The sequence below is a fragment of the Schistocerca cancellata genome, chromosome 4 (assembly GCF_023864275.1).
Source record: "Schistocerca cancellata isolate TAMUIC-IGC-003103 chromosome 4, iqSchCanc2.1, whole genome shotgun sequence".
NCBI lineage: Eukaryota > Metazoa > Arthropoda > Insecta > Orthoptera > Acrididae > Schistocerca > Schistocerca cancellata.
The window spans coordinates 724376192-724389702 of record NC_064629.1 but is presented as its reverse complement, the minus strand read 5'-3'; the positions used below and the strand labels follow the sequence as shown (position 1 = coordinate 724389702).

Below are 13511 nucleotides of genomic sequence, written 5' to 3'. Positions count from 1 at the left end.
TTGTTAGAGACACTTGACCATATTCAGATGCTTTACTGTTTCAGGATGGTAACTTGAGTTTCATTTTCAATGGTGCTGCTCACTCAGGATGACCTTCATTGATCACTGGTGCAATATCACTGCTGTACAGCAACTAGTCCAGGAAGCTCAGTGTGTGTTGTACTGTAAGATACAGAAATCTTTAAAGTGCCTGATCTGTCTGCCTGAACAGTACTTTTACATGCAAAAACTAACTTCATTATGGCAATGTTCCAACCAAGACAGAGAACAAACTGTGTGTGAAAAATAGCATGCATACCAGAAAGATATTCTAAAAATGCCTGGCTATCAAAAAGGGAACATTTCTTGGTTTCACAGCAAAGGGTGCTGAAATGTTTGGTTGTCAGAGAAATAATAAAAAGAGCTAGAAGTGATATGAGAAAGTTGCAAAGAAACTCAGAACAGTCCGGCCAAGACTGAAACCTGAGAATGCTCCGGCACAAATTTTACTCACTATTTAACTATAGAAGGTTCACAGTTCTTCAATATCCCCCCCTTTAGTCCACAGCTCAAAGATATTTTGTTCACATTTGCAGAGACCTGGCAGAAAGGATAGCACTTCTTTATGTATAATTTGCAAGAAGCATGGGATGATTAATGTGTCCAGCTACCAAAGGGCATTCACATGAAACGGTTTCACAAGGAGTTTGAGTACATGGTGACACATTGATAGCAGAGAACTATTCCAAAAATGTAAAACATGCGTAATTACACTGTAAAACACTCCTGTACAATTGACATACTGTACCTGAATGTTTAGATTTGCGTGTACCCTGGTTTAAACAGTTAGGTGTAATTTTTTTTTTAACCAGCATGGTATTTAATTTTATTTTCTCTTTGACTTGCTGATATTGTGTTGCTTTGGAAATGTAAAATATGAGATAAAAACTGTGGCATGAGGACAAGAAATTACTCATCAAACAGCAGTACTTTTGAACTACAAATATTCACATAAATGAGGTGTTGAACACTGTAATTCAACATTTGAATTTACACTTGGCATCAGATGTCACAACACTGCTGTTATCTCCCTCAGCCCTCCAGGCTGAATGGCATCCCAGTGTAGAGAGTGAGCATATATGTGGATTCTGACAGAGAGAATACAGACCTGAAAGCTGACCTATTGTTGAACATCTTTATTATCCTATCCACTTGCCAGTGCTGCTTTTATGCAGTAGTTGGGTGGCTTATATACCACTGAGAAAAATTTCATTTCTGTTTCCATAATCAATGTCCATCAATTCATTCTCTTCTTCCATTACATGCTGTGCCAACTTTTCATCCCTCCAACAATACCATACGAGCTCTCCAGCAATACCATATGAGCTTTTTTTTTCAGTTATTCCATGGAACTTAAGATAAGTTTTCTGCTCTATCATTCAAACTTGATGATATTTTAGTATAGCTTTACTGCTCAATGTTTACCATAATGTGTTACTTTCACCAATATATGTGGTAGGTCTCCCCATTTCTGTTTGCTGCACTTGTATATCAACAGCTTGTGGTGTAGCGGTTAGCATTGCTGCCTCTAGATCTCAGGGGCTGGGGTCCGATTTCTGGCAGCACATAGATTTTCTTCATTTGGGGACTGGGTTCCGTGTTGTCCTATTAATTTCATCTCACCTTCACTGACAAGCAAATCGTTGAAATGGCATCAAATACAAAGACGTGCACCAAATGGCTGAACAACAGCAGACAGCCTCTCTCAGCCAATAATGCCATATGATAATTTCAGTTTTTCTACATATACATTACTTCCTTTGAAATTTCTTCTTGTTTCCAACACTTTTCACCTTCACTCCCTTAACTTTCACCACTTATTCTATCTTCTCACAGCCTACTATTATCTAATTTTAACATTAAATCTTTCACTTTTTCTGTCACCATCTGTAGCAACTAGACAAAATATTTTCATCTTATTAATATAATTGGGAGGTTCCGTTACAGCAGTATCTGAAAGAAAGGGTGTAAATGGTACAAAGTATTGTGTTTTTTATAGGTTAAAGTGACTCTTTGCCACATTCCTCTTGAAACATGCGTAATGCCTCATCCTCATGTAAGAAGTATTGGAAACTATCGAATCACTGATACATGACAAAGATTCCATCTAGTACTGGGAAGATGATGGGAAACTGTTAATGAAAAAGATACTGGTGAAAGATTTTATTTTATTTTATTTACTTTTTTACACTGAACCATAGCATAGCACATGATATAATGTGAGACTACTTGTTTCCATGAAGAGTGTTATGTATGATCTTAAATGACTACCATAGCATGCATTCAAAAGAAGACCAAAAAATAAAAATTGCACTTCTTTTGCATTTGGGGAAGTGCAACAGTAAGATAGTTGAAGCACAAGAACTTCCCTTAAATTTCACATCCCTGACTTTTTTGCCAAAAGTTTGAAAGACTTTGGTTATATGGTAATGAAAGCTTGTTCTTTTTTCAAGCAAGTCCCTGTTAAAGTATTAGGGTGCAATATTAGTCTAAGGTATTTCATAAGACCATACATGCCTTCAATGGAGGAACATGATAGGAAACTACATGCTACATGCAATTTCTTTTTGTACTATTGCACAGTGGTGCCATTCTTGCCAGCAGGTTGTATCTCAAGAAACATTAGTTCTGAATTTCCTACTGTTTCTCATGAAACATTAATTGACCCACATTAATTTGGATTAACAGTTAAGTAATATCATTTAAGTGGAATGATTTGAACTATAACATTTAATTCTTTTCCAAAACCTACAAAATTGCTGAACAATCTTCAATTTGGCGATACTCAAAATAAATATGCCAGCTGCTTTAGGAGTAGTCTAGGTTTTGCGAATTTTCAGAAAGAATTTCACAGTTTCCAATTAAAAAAAAAAAAAAAAAAAAAAAAAAAAAAAAAAAAAAAAAAAAAAAAATCGGAAATGTTTTCATGGTAGAAATAACAGTAACAATGTATTCATAAGCAAGCATAACTGCAATGGAAAAACTCCAGCAACAAGTCCAGTGTACCAGACACACTACCATTACTCCAGAGCATAGGTGTAATTAGATTGAGGATAAGAGACATCACAGTGGTTAAGGCACTAAACTCAGATTTGAGAGGAGCAGAGTTTAAATCCCTGACTGATCATCCAAATTCAAATATTAAGTAGCTTCTCTAAATCAGTTTTGATGAACGTGGATATGTTTCGTTTGGAAGATCCACAATCAACTTCCTGCCTATCCTTGTCAAATCCAAGTATGCAGTCAGTCTCTAATGACCTTGCAATCAACAGATGGTTAAATCCCAATCTCCCTTGCTTTACAAGTTGTTGGTGTTGTGGTATTCATTACAAAGGCTGGTTTGAGGCAGCTTTCCATACTATCCCGTGCAAGCCTCTTCACTTCCGAATAACTACTGCAACCTATATCAGTTTGGATATGTAATCATCACTGTCTCTCTACAATCGTTCCCCTACACACCCTCCCCCCTCACCGCAGTAACAAACTGATAATTCCTTGATGCCTCAGAATGTGTCCTCTCAACTTACCCCTTCTTTTAGTCAATTTGCACCATAAATTTCTTTTCTCCACAATTCAGTTCAGTACTTCCTCAATAGTTGTTCAATCTACCCATCTAATATTCAGCATTCTTCTGTAGTGCCACATTTCCAAAGCTTCTATTCTCTTCTTCTCTGAACTGCTTATCATCCATGTTTTACTTCTGTATAATGCTTCACTGCAGACAAATACCTTCAGTAAAGACTTCTAACATGTACATTTATATTTGATGTTAAATGTTTCCCTTGCTATAGCCGGTACTTTATGTCTTCTCTACTTTGGCTGGAGGGGGGAGGTCAGGCTTAAACCACTGGCCAGAAGGGCAACATTCTCTTCTTCGAAATGACCTCACAGAATAATATGAAGCAAGAAGCTTCATAGATAGAAATCCCAAGGAGCCTCATTGGATGAGCAGCTTGCAGAGATTATTCCTCCACACAGTTGATTAGGTATTATATACAGTTTGTTTCATGAGGCCATAAATGAACATTTTGAGAGTGTATGAAATGTTCATCTGGAATCCACCCAAAAAGTCAAAGTAGGTAATGAATATCATCATCATTAGATGATATTATGAATTATTAGAGGAGAAGTTATAAAGAAATAAATTATGTAAATGGAATAATTAAATCACCTGAACCAGATTGGTTCTCTTAACTTCAGTCATTTGAATTTATAGTGAAGAGCTTCACTGAGACACCAATATATGAAAATTTCCAAATAAGAAATACCTTTAACTTCTCTAGTTTGTTGATGCATATCTGTATAGAATGTTAAAGATGGTCTCTGAACAAAAATACTCATGGCTTGTAAGAAGGAATGATTGTGTGAAATGATGGATCAGAATATCTTCACAATCATTTACAATATAAATACTGAATAAGAACTAAGTTTCTGATGGGATAATACTTCGTATTGCACTATCATAAAGGGTGTGACAAAAAAGTATTGTCAAACTTTCAGGAACCTTTCCTGACATGCAGAGGAAGAAGTGTTATACATCGGTCTGGCAGACACGAAGTTTTGACAACTCCTTAACACATTACTGTTCAGATACACACAGGAGAAAATATATCAGCACAATATGAAACACTTTACTGAATGAAATGTCCAAAAGGCACTTTGTTAGCAAGGACACATGCATCAACCTGCCACTCCATTGAATACCTGATGTGCTGATTATCCCTGGAGAATTGCATATTGTTGCACAATGTTCCACTATATGGGCACGTAAGTATGTACATCTTATGCCAGGATTCAGTACAAAGAGCTGTCAAGTGCCTCCACATATAAATTTTTAGTGGGTTTTAGGTCCAGAGTGCATAAAGGCCAAGGAATTAATTGGAGCACCTCCATCTATTCATTCACCATGGAATCTGTTATTTAGAAGCCTACAAACATTAACATGGTAATGAGGAGAAGCCCCATTGTCTATTAATTACATGTTTTAGTTCATGCTTAAAGGCAAATGTTCTAGCAGAACAGATAGTGTGTTCTCTAAGAAAGCATGGTAAGTTTCTCATTGAGCCTGGGTACAATATCATATGGTGCTCACAGTCACCAACAATGCTGGCCCTAACGCTGACACAAAATCTTTGTTGATGTCATGAGTGCGCAATCCTCAACAGCTTACATGTGCTGACTGTGAAAATTGACAATCTGTGAACAGCGCAATTGCACCAAAGTGAGGATTGATGCATTGTTGAAGAAACCATTCACAGAAGTATACCTGAGCAAGAAAACCTGCTGCTGACAATGCCTGTACATGCTGTATATGGCACAGATACAGCAGGTCCTCATGTAGCACTATCCAGACAGTCATGTGGTTAACATTATTTGCTGTAGCTGATTATCTTACAATGGCACTAGGGTTGTCATCTGCACGAAGAAGTTTGTTCCTCTATTGTGGTGTCCTCATACTTCTAGTACTCCCCCAATCATATGTAGTGGCCTTAAATGTTATATGCTACATAAGACAAAAAGCAATTGCTGAAATGTCATCCTGTTGGGGCATCATTGTTCTGGAAATCTCTTCCATACAAACACTGAGTGCCATGGCTATTATCACCTGTTAATCTGTACAGAAGCTGGAAAATTTTATGAAATTCTTTTTCTGAAATAATGGACAAGTTGCCTAAGGTACACAAGATAGCAAATGCTCCACACAGCTTTCAGGGTAATATGTACCTATTTAGAAGATTTTACTGTGTTCTCCACAGAGAGAGAAAGGGAACTACATCACATGCTTCGACTGCTCTCTCCTGTCAATTTGCTATGTGATCCACATCAGAATTTCATTTATACTTCTAACGGTGTTTGGAAACTCATAAAACAAGAAACAGTGACATCTACTGTGTCCTGTATATAAAAAATGACTGATTCCTTACAGTAACCTCTAATGAACATTGCAAAAAGACAGCCGTCATCAAAAGGGAACTAACATGAAAATCCCTGTCACGTGGTCAGCTCAAGTGCCAAGACACATAAGACAGATGTAGCCAATTGAATGATACTATTCGGTAGCCATGGCACATTGCATAATCCAGATTCCTACAGCTCAGCTCCCTGTGACTCAACTACTATGGTACACTGTAATAAAATTGCGTCTCCCTCCTCAAAACAGTACAAACCAGCAGCATAGAATCTAGTTTTAACAAAAACTAACAGAAAATGCAATATAGCTACCTCTTTTTTCAGTTGGATGACAGGATAGAAGACTGACAAGGTTCAAATGGCTCTGAGCACTATGGGACTTAACTTCTGAGGTCATCAGTCCCCTAGAACTTAGAACTACTTAAACCTAACTAACCTAAGGACATCACACGCATCCGTGCCCGAGGCAGGATTTGAGCCCGCGACCATAGCGGTCGGGCGGTTCCAGACTGTAACGCCTAGAACCACTCGGCCACCCCGGGCAGCGACTGGTAAGGATCTTAAGTGTTATATTAACAGCAAAATTGTAATGAAATTAAAACTTAAAAATTTTATATTACTTATAATTTCTCTGCTCACATTTAAAACACATGAAATATCATTATTTCAGGAAACATTTGCAGCAGACTTAATTTTTCTCAAAACTTCTCTGTCAAAGCTATTATCTTACCTTTTGTGGTTGTCCAGGCTTTAGATAACCATTTTTTGGCAGCTGTGGGGTGCCAGAGGCAAACTGTGGTGGATAGTGTGGCATAGGAGGAGGTACAATAGGTATTGCTGAAGCACTACCTGAGGGAGGAGGAGGTGGTGGAGGAGGGGGAGGGGGTGGTGGTGGGGGCCCACGCTTTATTAAGTTTTGTAATGTAGCAAGCATTTGTGGGTTTCCAAGAAGTGAAGGCTGACTGCTGCCCATCTGTGCCTGCATCTGAGCTGCTAGTAGAATAACAAGAGCTGCATGTGCATTTTCTGGTGCTGGGGATTGAGCACCACTCTGTGCTGCCTTCCCTTTGCTTGTCGTATTTCCTCCTGCCGGCTTTTTGCCAGCCTCACTGCCATTTTGGAGAGCCTGAATTTGTGTCCATATTATGTTCTGCAGCGACTGTGCAACTGCAACATAACCACGTACAGCAATTAAAAAATTAAACTCTATTTCTCTAAAAGTTGCAGCTTTTTATGACACTAGCACAAATTACAACTGTATAATAAACTATGATGTAAGAAACTTGCCACAAATAGTGAACAATAAACACTGAGTTTAAAGATTTTCTAGATTTTACAGAACATTTGCCGTATTCTTCATTTCAAGCTCAACTGATAAAAGCAATATAGCCCATTTAAGAGTATTACAGCTGTATATAAGATCAAAGAAATTAACAAGAAGACCAATTTAAATTATACTCTGCCATACTCCTGTAAAAATCTATTATCACCTTAGCCCTTTTTCTTTGACAACAAACACAAATAACTGGATTTGAAAGCAGATGTTGTGTTAGACAAACAGCTAAGCACACAGCTAGCATCATGACACAGTAAAAACTACAGTGATTTAACTGCAGATTCATTTCACCATAGCTTCATGATTAAAGCATATTTACCCGGTTACAATTAGAAAAGAGTCTCAAGGTCCTAACCTTACCAGTATAAATAAAATGAATTACCTTCAGCACAAAAAATAGTGTTCTCCTATCTGCATGCTACCATTGAACAGTAATTAATAGTGAATTAAATCAAAAAACAGATTGTACTGTAGAGTTAGGCAATGAAGAAATCTGAAAATTCTTGATTAACAGCAAATCAATATTTCAGCATACCAAGAGCCACACACTATACAATAACATCACTGATGGAACTTCTGTTTTTTATAATTATTTAGATTTTACAGTCATGAGTTATACACTGTTGCCATCTGAAATTTATCTGAAAAGTCATGCATTATCATTATCATCATTAACATCATCATTATTATTATTATTATTATTATTATTATTATTATTATTATTATTATTATTACTTTATTATTATTATTAGCCCCAATCCAAAAAATCAGTTAATACAATAATTTATTTAGAAAGCTTTCTGATCTCATTGCACGAGGTCTTATTTCAGCACTGATTTGAAACTTCTGAGTGTACTTACACACAGGGTTTTGTTTCGCCAAGTTCTGCAGCTGTTGAAATACTGCTGGAGCAGGTGGGTCTGGTAATAACCCAGTAGCCTTGCCTCTGTTTACCTGAAAAAAAAAGGCAGAATGTATTTCATACTAAATTATTGTGTCATCAATAATGTGCCTTACATATGCATAAATATCTTGGACAAAAAATTAGATGACTACACAGTTGCATGGAAGATCACTTTATTACTGCCCACATGTATTTACACTTTACTCACTGGAAGTACAGCAAGACTAAAAAGTCATCCGAAGTCTTAACTATCATAATAAAGCATTGTGATGGTTGTTACATATGACAGCCTGGTATTACCTATAGAGTACTGTTCTTTGTTCACAAATTCTTGTTATATTCCACTGGCTACAATGATGATCCATAATGAAATTGACTATTACATGAGGTTTTGTTTTAGGTTGCTGCAAGGAGAAAATAATGACATTCCCACGTGTATATACTTTTCTGGAGTATATAACAAAGTTTCATGTTCTAGTTATATAATTGATTTTGCTAACTGTACATGATGTAAGCTCCTTGCAGACTATGTACGTGTGGTTTTCTTTCCAGATCCTATAACCAAGTGAGGTGGCTAAGGCAGTGTTAACACACTGGACTGACATGCAGGACGAGTAGAATTTGTACACTGACTCGACATCCTGAGCTGGATTTTCTCCAATTACCAGGTGAATACTGGAGTGGTTCCTTTGGTAAGGCCATGGCTGACTTGCTGTCCTATCATCATCTAATCCTATCCTACTTTGTACATATTTATATATGTATACATTATTTATATAAAATATGTGACGTGCCTATACTGTTGACAGAGTGGTCAAAGTAAAAAAAATAAAATAGACAAATGAGTCTCATATCCATGTGCTTCCATTTAGCTGAAACAGATAGTGTGCCATAACACAGCAGAATGAATTTGAGTGATATCAGTGTATCTGGTCATTAAAAAAGCTTACAATGAAAGCTAAAACACTTTTTTTAGGAAAACTATATAATTTTTTAATACAATTACACCTGTGACAGCTTAATGATAAACACCAGTTTACATTTACTTCCTACACCAAGCTGCTTCTGAATGCTATCTATAGCATGTGATGGTCACAGTAAAGTCATGGGCCTCTTGTGATCAATGGCAAGAAAAAAAAATAATACTACATTTTATTGTTGATGACTGACCACACATATCAGACTGACAAATGTTAGCATTTAACCTTTTTTATTTTTAATAGTGATGGGGGTGGAGGAGGAGGAGGAGGAGGAGGAGGAGGAGGAGTTATTAGTACCCTTACTAAAACTTTCCAGGACAAAATTAATTAAAATTTTTAGAAGCCAAAATTAAAATCATAGAATCTTTAACATGTCACTCACAATAGTTCACTGCATTGTTGTTGGTAACTGCATTGTAAAACAAATAGCCAGAGAGTTACATCACTCATTCATAATAAAAGGACATTTCATGGTCTTACAAATTTAAAACTAAATGCCTTAAACATTTAAGTCAGTTACCTAAACCACTTTGACTATTCATACACTCACTGCAAATTTAAAAGAAGATAAATTTCCATGTATCTGGCACAATTAACTTACTGATTCATTAAGCAGCTTTAGATAAAGATTTATAGCACGAACACCGGGGATGTAGTAACTTATTCTGATGCACTGTCCTCTCAGATTGTACCCGTTGAGAGAAACCTGTGCTGCTTCTGCATCTTCACTAGTACTATACTCAACCAATCCCCAGTCCTGGGGACACCCATTTTTAAGAGCAATCTGAAAGAAACAATTTTACACAGAATTAAGGGAATTTAATATAAACTAGAAAATTACATAAAGTACATATAATAATAGAACATGATGAAAGAGCTCCTTTTTGCTATTCTTGATGTAACAAAAGAAACACATACCCAGCAGAAAAGAATATATTTATCTATGAATACGTGCTGTCTATCAGAAGAATACTAATGGTAACAAGGGCCACAGTCACAACATTTATGAAGAATTGATAATTTGTTATTCAACTGAGAAAATAAACTTGAACAAGAATTAATATGTCGACTGAAAATTTATCTGGATTTGCCATGAATGAGAATCATTCACTTGCCTTTCACTATTTCTCATGGTCCAATTACCCCCTGTTAGCATTATTTTTGTGTCGACCATTCAAGGTAGTGAAATGTTTGGGTAAAAATCTCTTTTTCAGAGTTGTAAATTACATTTATTTACATTATTTGAAAATTAACATACCTCTAGTTCTCATTAGTGGGGTGTTAATACTTCATGTTCAATAGTAATGCTTTCTACTGGTAATAGGGGCACTCACCGAATCTAAGGTTCAGCTAACACATCAGTTTACATGCTATGGTCTGTCGTATCTACCCATTTAGGAAACAGAAAATTAATTTTAAAACAAATACCCTCTCCAAGAACTGTCAGAAAGCTCCATAATAGGGAATGTCACAGTGATAACTTGTGATCAGTAAATGAATATAGTATCTTATATACCTCATATTTTGGAGGACATCTCAATGAATTATGAACTCTACCTGAAAGTTCACAAAATTTGAATTTTTCACACAAATAGTTACAAATACATGCAAACACTTACAGATGTAGTCTCTCCTACCTGGTCAGTAAGCAAGCAATTGCCGATTTGTGCTACTGGGATTATGTTCTATGTTTCTCTAACTTTTTAATTATGTGATATGCTTGAAAGAACAGTGAGCTCACATAAAATGGCTTTATAAACTTGATAAAACTGTTGCAGGATGCCAAGAAAAGGAAAAAGCTAGGTTTTAGTGAAAATGCTTCACACAAGGCTCTAATTTTTGACTGACATATTGATATTGAAAGTACTTAACATCATATGTTGATCTTTCAGGAAAAGATTACAAGCCATCCACAATCTTTGAACTATATTCGTAATGAGCGACTGTGTATGTCAACAAAATACATTAGAGTAACTGAACACAGAGAGACTTAGACCACAGCTTTTATCATGACTGCTGGATGATAAAAAACAGTGGAAGTATGAAAATACCATTAAATTTTAACACAGCAGCCACCTCCCTTGTTCCCAAACCACAAAGCTGCTGCTTATCCAAAGCCTATTCACTTTTTCTCTTCTTCCTCTTGGATATCAGTCACGTTATAGAACACAATGCTTGATTTTCAGTATGAAGCAATTTCTCTTGAAATTAGGCAGGTTTTGACAAGTTACATGTATGAAAAAGTTGAAATCAGAAAAATGAAATCATTTGTGTAAGGCACATTTGCATACTGACACAAAATAAATGAATCATATAATAAGAAAAGTAATATGTGTATACATGCAAACTCATTCCAAGAAGCACCTTTACAATGCAATATAGACACACAGCTGTCACCAGCTGAAAGATTGACTTTAACAAAACAGGCTCCATGCGTTTTTCAAAACATACTGAAATTAGGCCTTTCATGACCTAACTTCATCAGATTTGAGAACCAGCACACCTAGAGACTGTGAAAGTCAAGAAGTTAACTGCTGGAAGTAGCCCCAAGTGGAGCTATGACTTCAAGCCTAAATCTTTGGCTTACTATTTAGAAACAGGCCCATAAACTGTATCGTGAAAGTTCCACACTTAAGCGTATAAAGATGTATAAAAATGACAGTGTAAACCACAGAAATGTAGACACAATTAATTGATGAGAATATGAACAGAAAAAAGTGATGTATCACACTGCAAAGGAAAATATATTATTAGAGTTATCACAGCATATAAAATAATAAATAAAAACGTGGAATTATGTAAGCCTGTGACTAAACTAACAGATATGTTTCAGTCTGATGAGAGTACTTAATAAACTGGATAAATAATCCTGCCAACAACCATTTATGTAGTTTATGGAACTGTTGCTGCTGACAAGTAAGGTTACCTAATTTAACTCCTTTAGTAATTATTGTGTTTTTTCCCCCTTCTTCAAAAAGTAGTTTTTACATTCACTGTAGAAAAAAAGTTGACTAGAAATAATATCATCATCCAGATGCATGAATGCAGTATGATAATTCTTTACAAGGCAGCATACAGATCTACATGGAATGCAACTGTCTTCCACTAGCCTCCGAATGTGTTCTTAAATTCAATTATGGAGAAAATATCAGTTAAGATGGTATGTGGACCACAGTATAAGTTGACATTTTTAACATAAACAAAGGATTATCTCGAGGAATGTTGCATTGGATACCCTCTTCAGTGTCAAAATATTAATCATTAATAACCATATCAGAAATAAAACTTTTTGTCAACTATAAGAAGGTGAGCTGCTGAGACATATTAGAAGTTTCTGAACAACTGAGAAATAAAGAATTTGAATTTATTTCACGTATTTGGTCATTATACAGTAAGTTTAGAAACTATAATCATTCATAAAAAGGCTGTAACGAGTTTTTTTTGCTATGTAATACAAAGCCTAAAAGAAAGGCCAACAAATCTGCTTCTGATGATGTCATTTGCCTGTCACTGTGAAGCTTAATGATGATCAACTGTGAAACTTACCTGACAATATGGAGGGCTCACTACAGAGCTGAATATCTTCCGAAATTCCCCCATGTCTCTGAAGTCTTTGGGCAGTCTGTCCACATATAGGCACTTCGAGTGGAGGGACTCGAATGTGACATGACTTGAGTCCAACCAGTCACAACATAATACCCAGCTATCCACTTCTTTCCCATCAAGCATATTTTTTGCTTGCATTGCAGCTTCTTTTGTGCTGTATTCAACAAATCCATAGCCCTTTGTTTCACCTAGAGAGGAAAGTATTATTAGTTTCAATAATTATGGAAACTGCAAGTGCTTCTCAGGAAATATTGAAACATTCTATGTATATGTATTTTTTTCACATTACGCTTATTTGACACACAACAGAACCACACACTATGTGAAAGTACCATTATGTGTTCTTTAAATGTCTCACTATATAACAGCAATCATATTTTAATGGACTACGACAAATAGAGAACACACAGTAAAGAATACATATTAAACATAAATTTATAGTGCTTACTTCAACATTCCAGAATCAGACTGAATATAATTTCTAGTTATTAGAACTTCAGACAATTACTGTCACCAATTAATAGCTTTCAATGTGCAAGTATTTCATTTGACTTTTTAAGGACAAGATTAGAGAAGCAAGATTACAGCTTAACATCATATGAGTGATGAAGTATTTAGAGATGGAGCACAATCCGGTATTGAGGAAGGAAGTGGCCATCTCCTTTTCAAAGGGGCCATCCAAATATTTGCCTTAAATGATTTCAGGAAACCACAGAACACCTCAATGTATATGCCG

At 36.0% G+C, this 13511-nt stretch overlaps 1 protein-coding gene across 2 annotated transcripts in view; it reads right to left on the bottom strand.

Moving 5' to 3' along the window:
* LOC126183786 (ribonucleoprotein PTB-binding 1-like) overlaps nt 1-13511 on the bottom strand; it is a 362605-nt gene that overhangs the window by 8173 nt on the left and 340921 nt on the right. For both annotated transcript variants that reach the window (XM_049926024.1, XM_049926025.1), the window contains exons 3-6: nt 12716-12963; nt 9771-9953; nt 8146-8239; nt 6680-7116 (exon numbers count right to left, since the gene is read on the bottom strand). In XM_049926024.1, coding sequence (XP_049781981.1) covers nt 6680-7116; nt 8146-8239; nt 9771-9953; nt 12716-12963 — 962 coding nt within the window. The remainder of the gene's footprint in view (nt 1-6679; nt 7117-8145; nt 8240-9770; nt 9954-12715; nt 12964-13511) is intronic.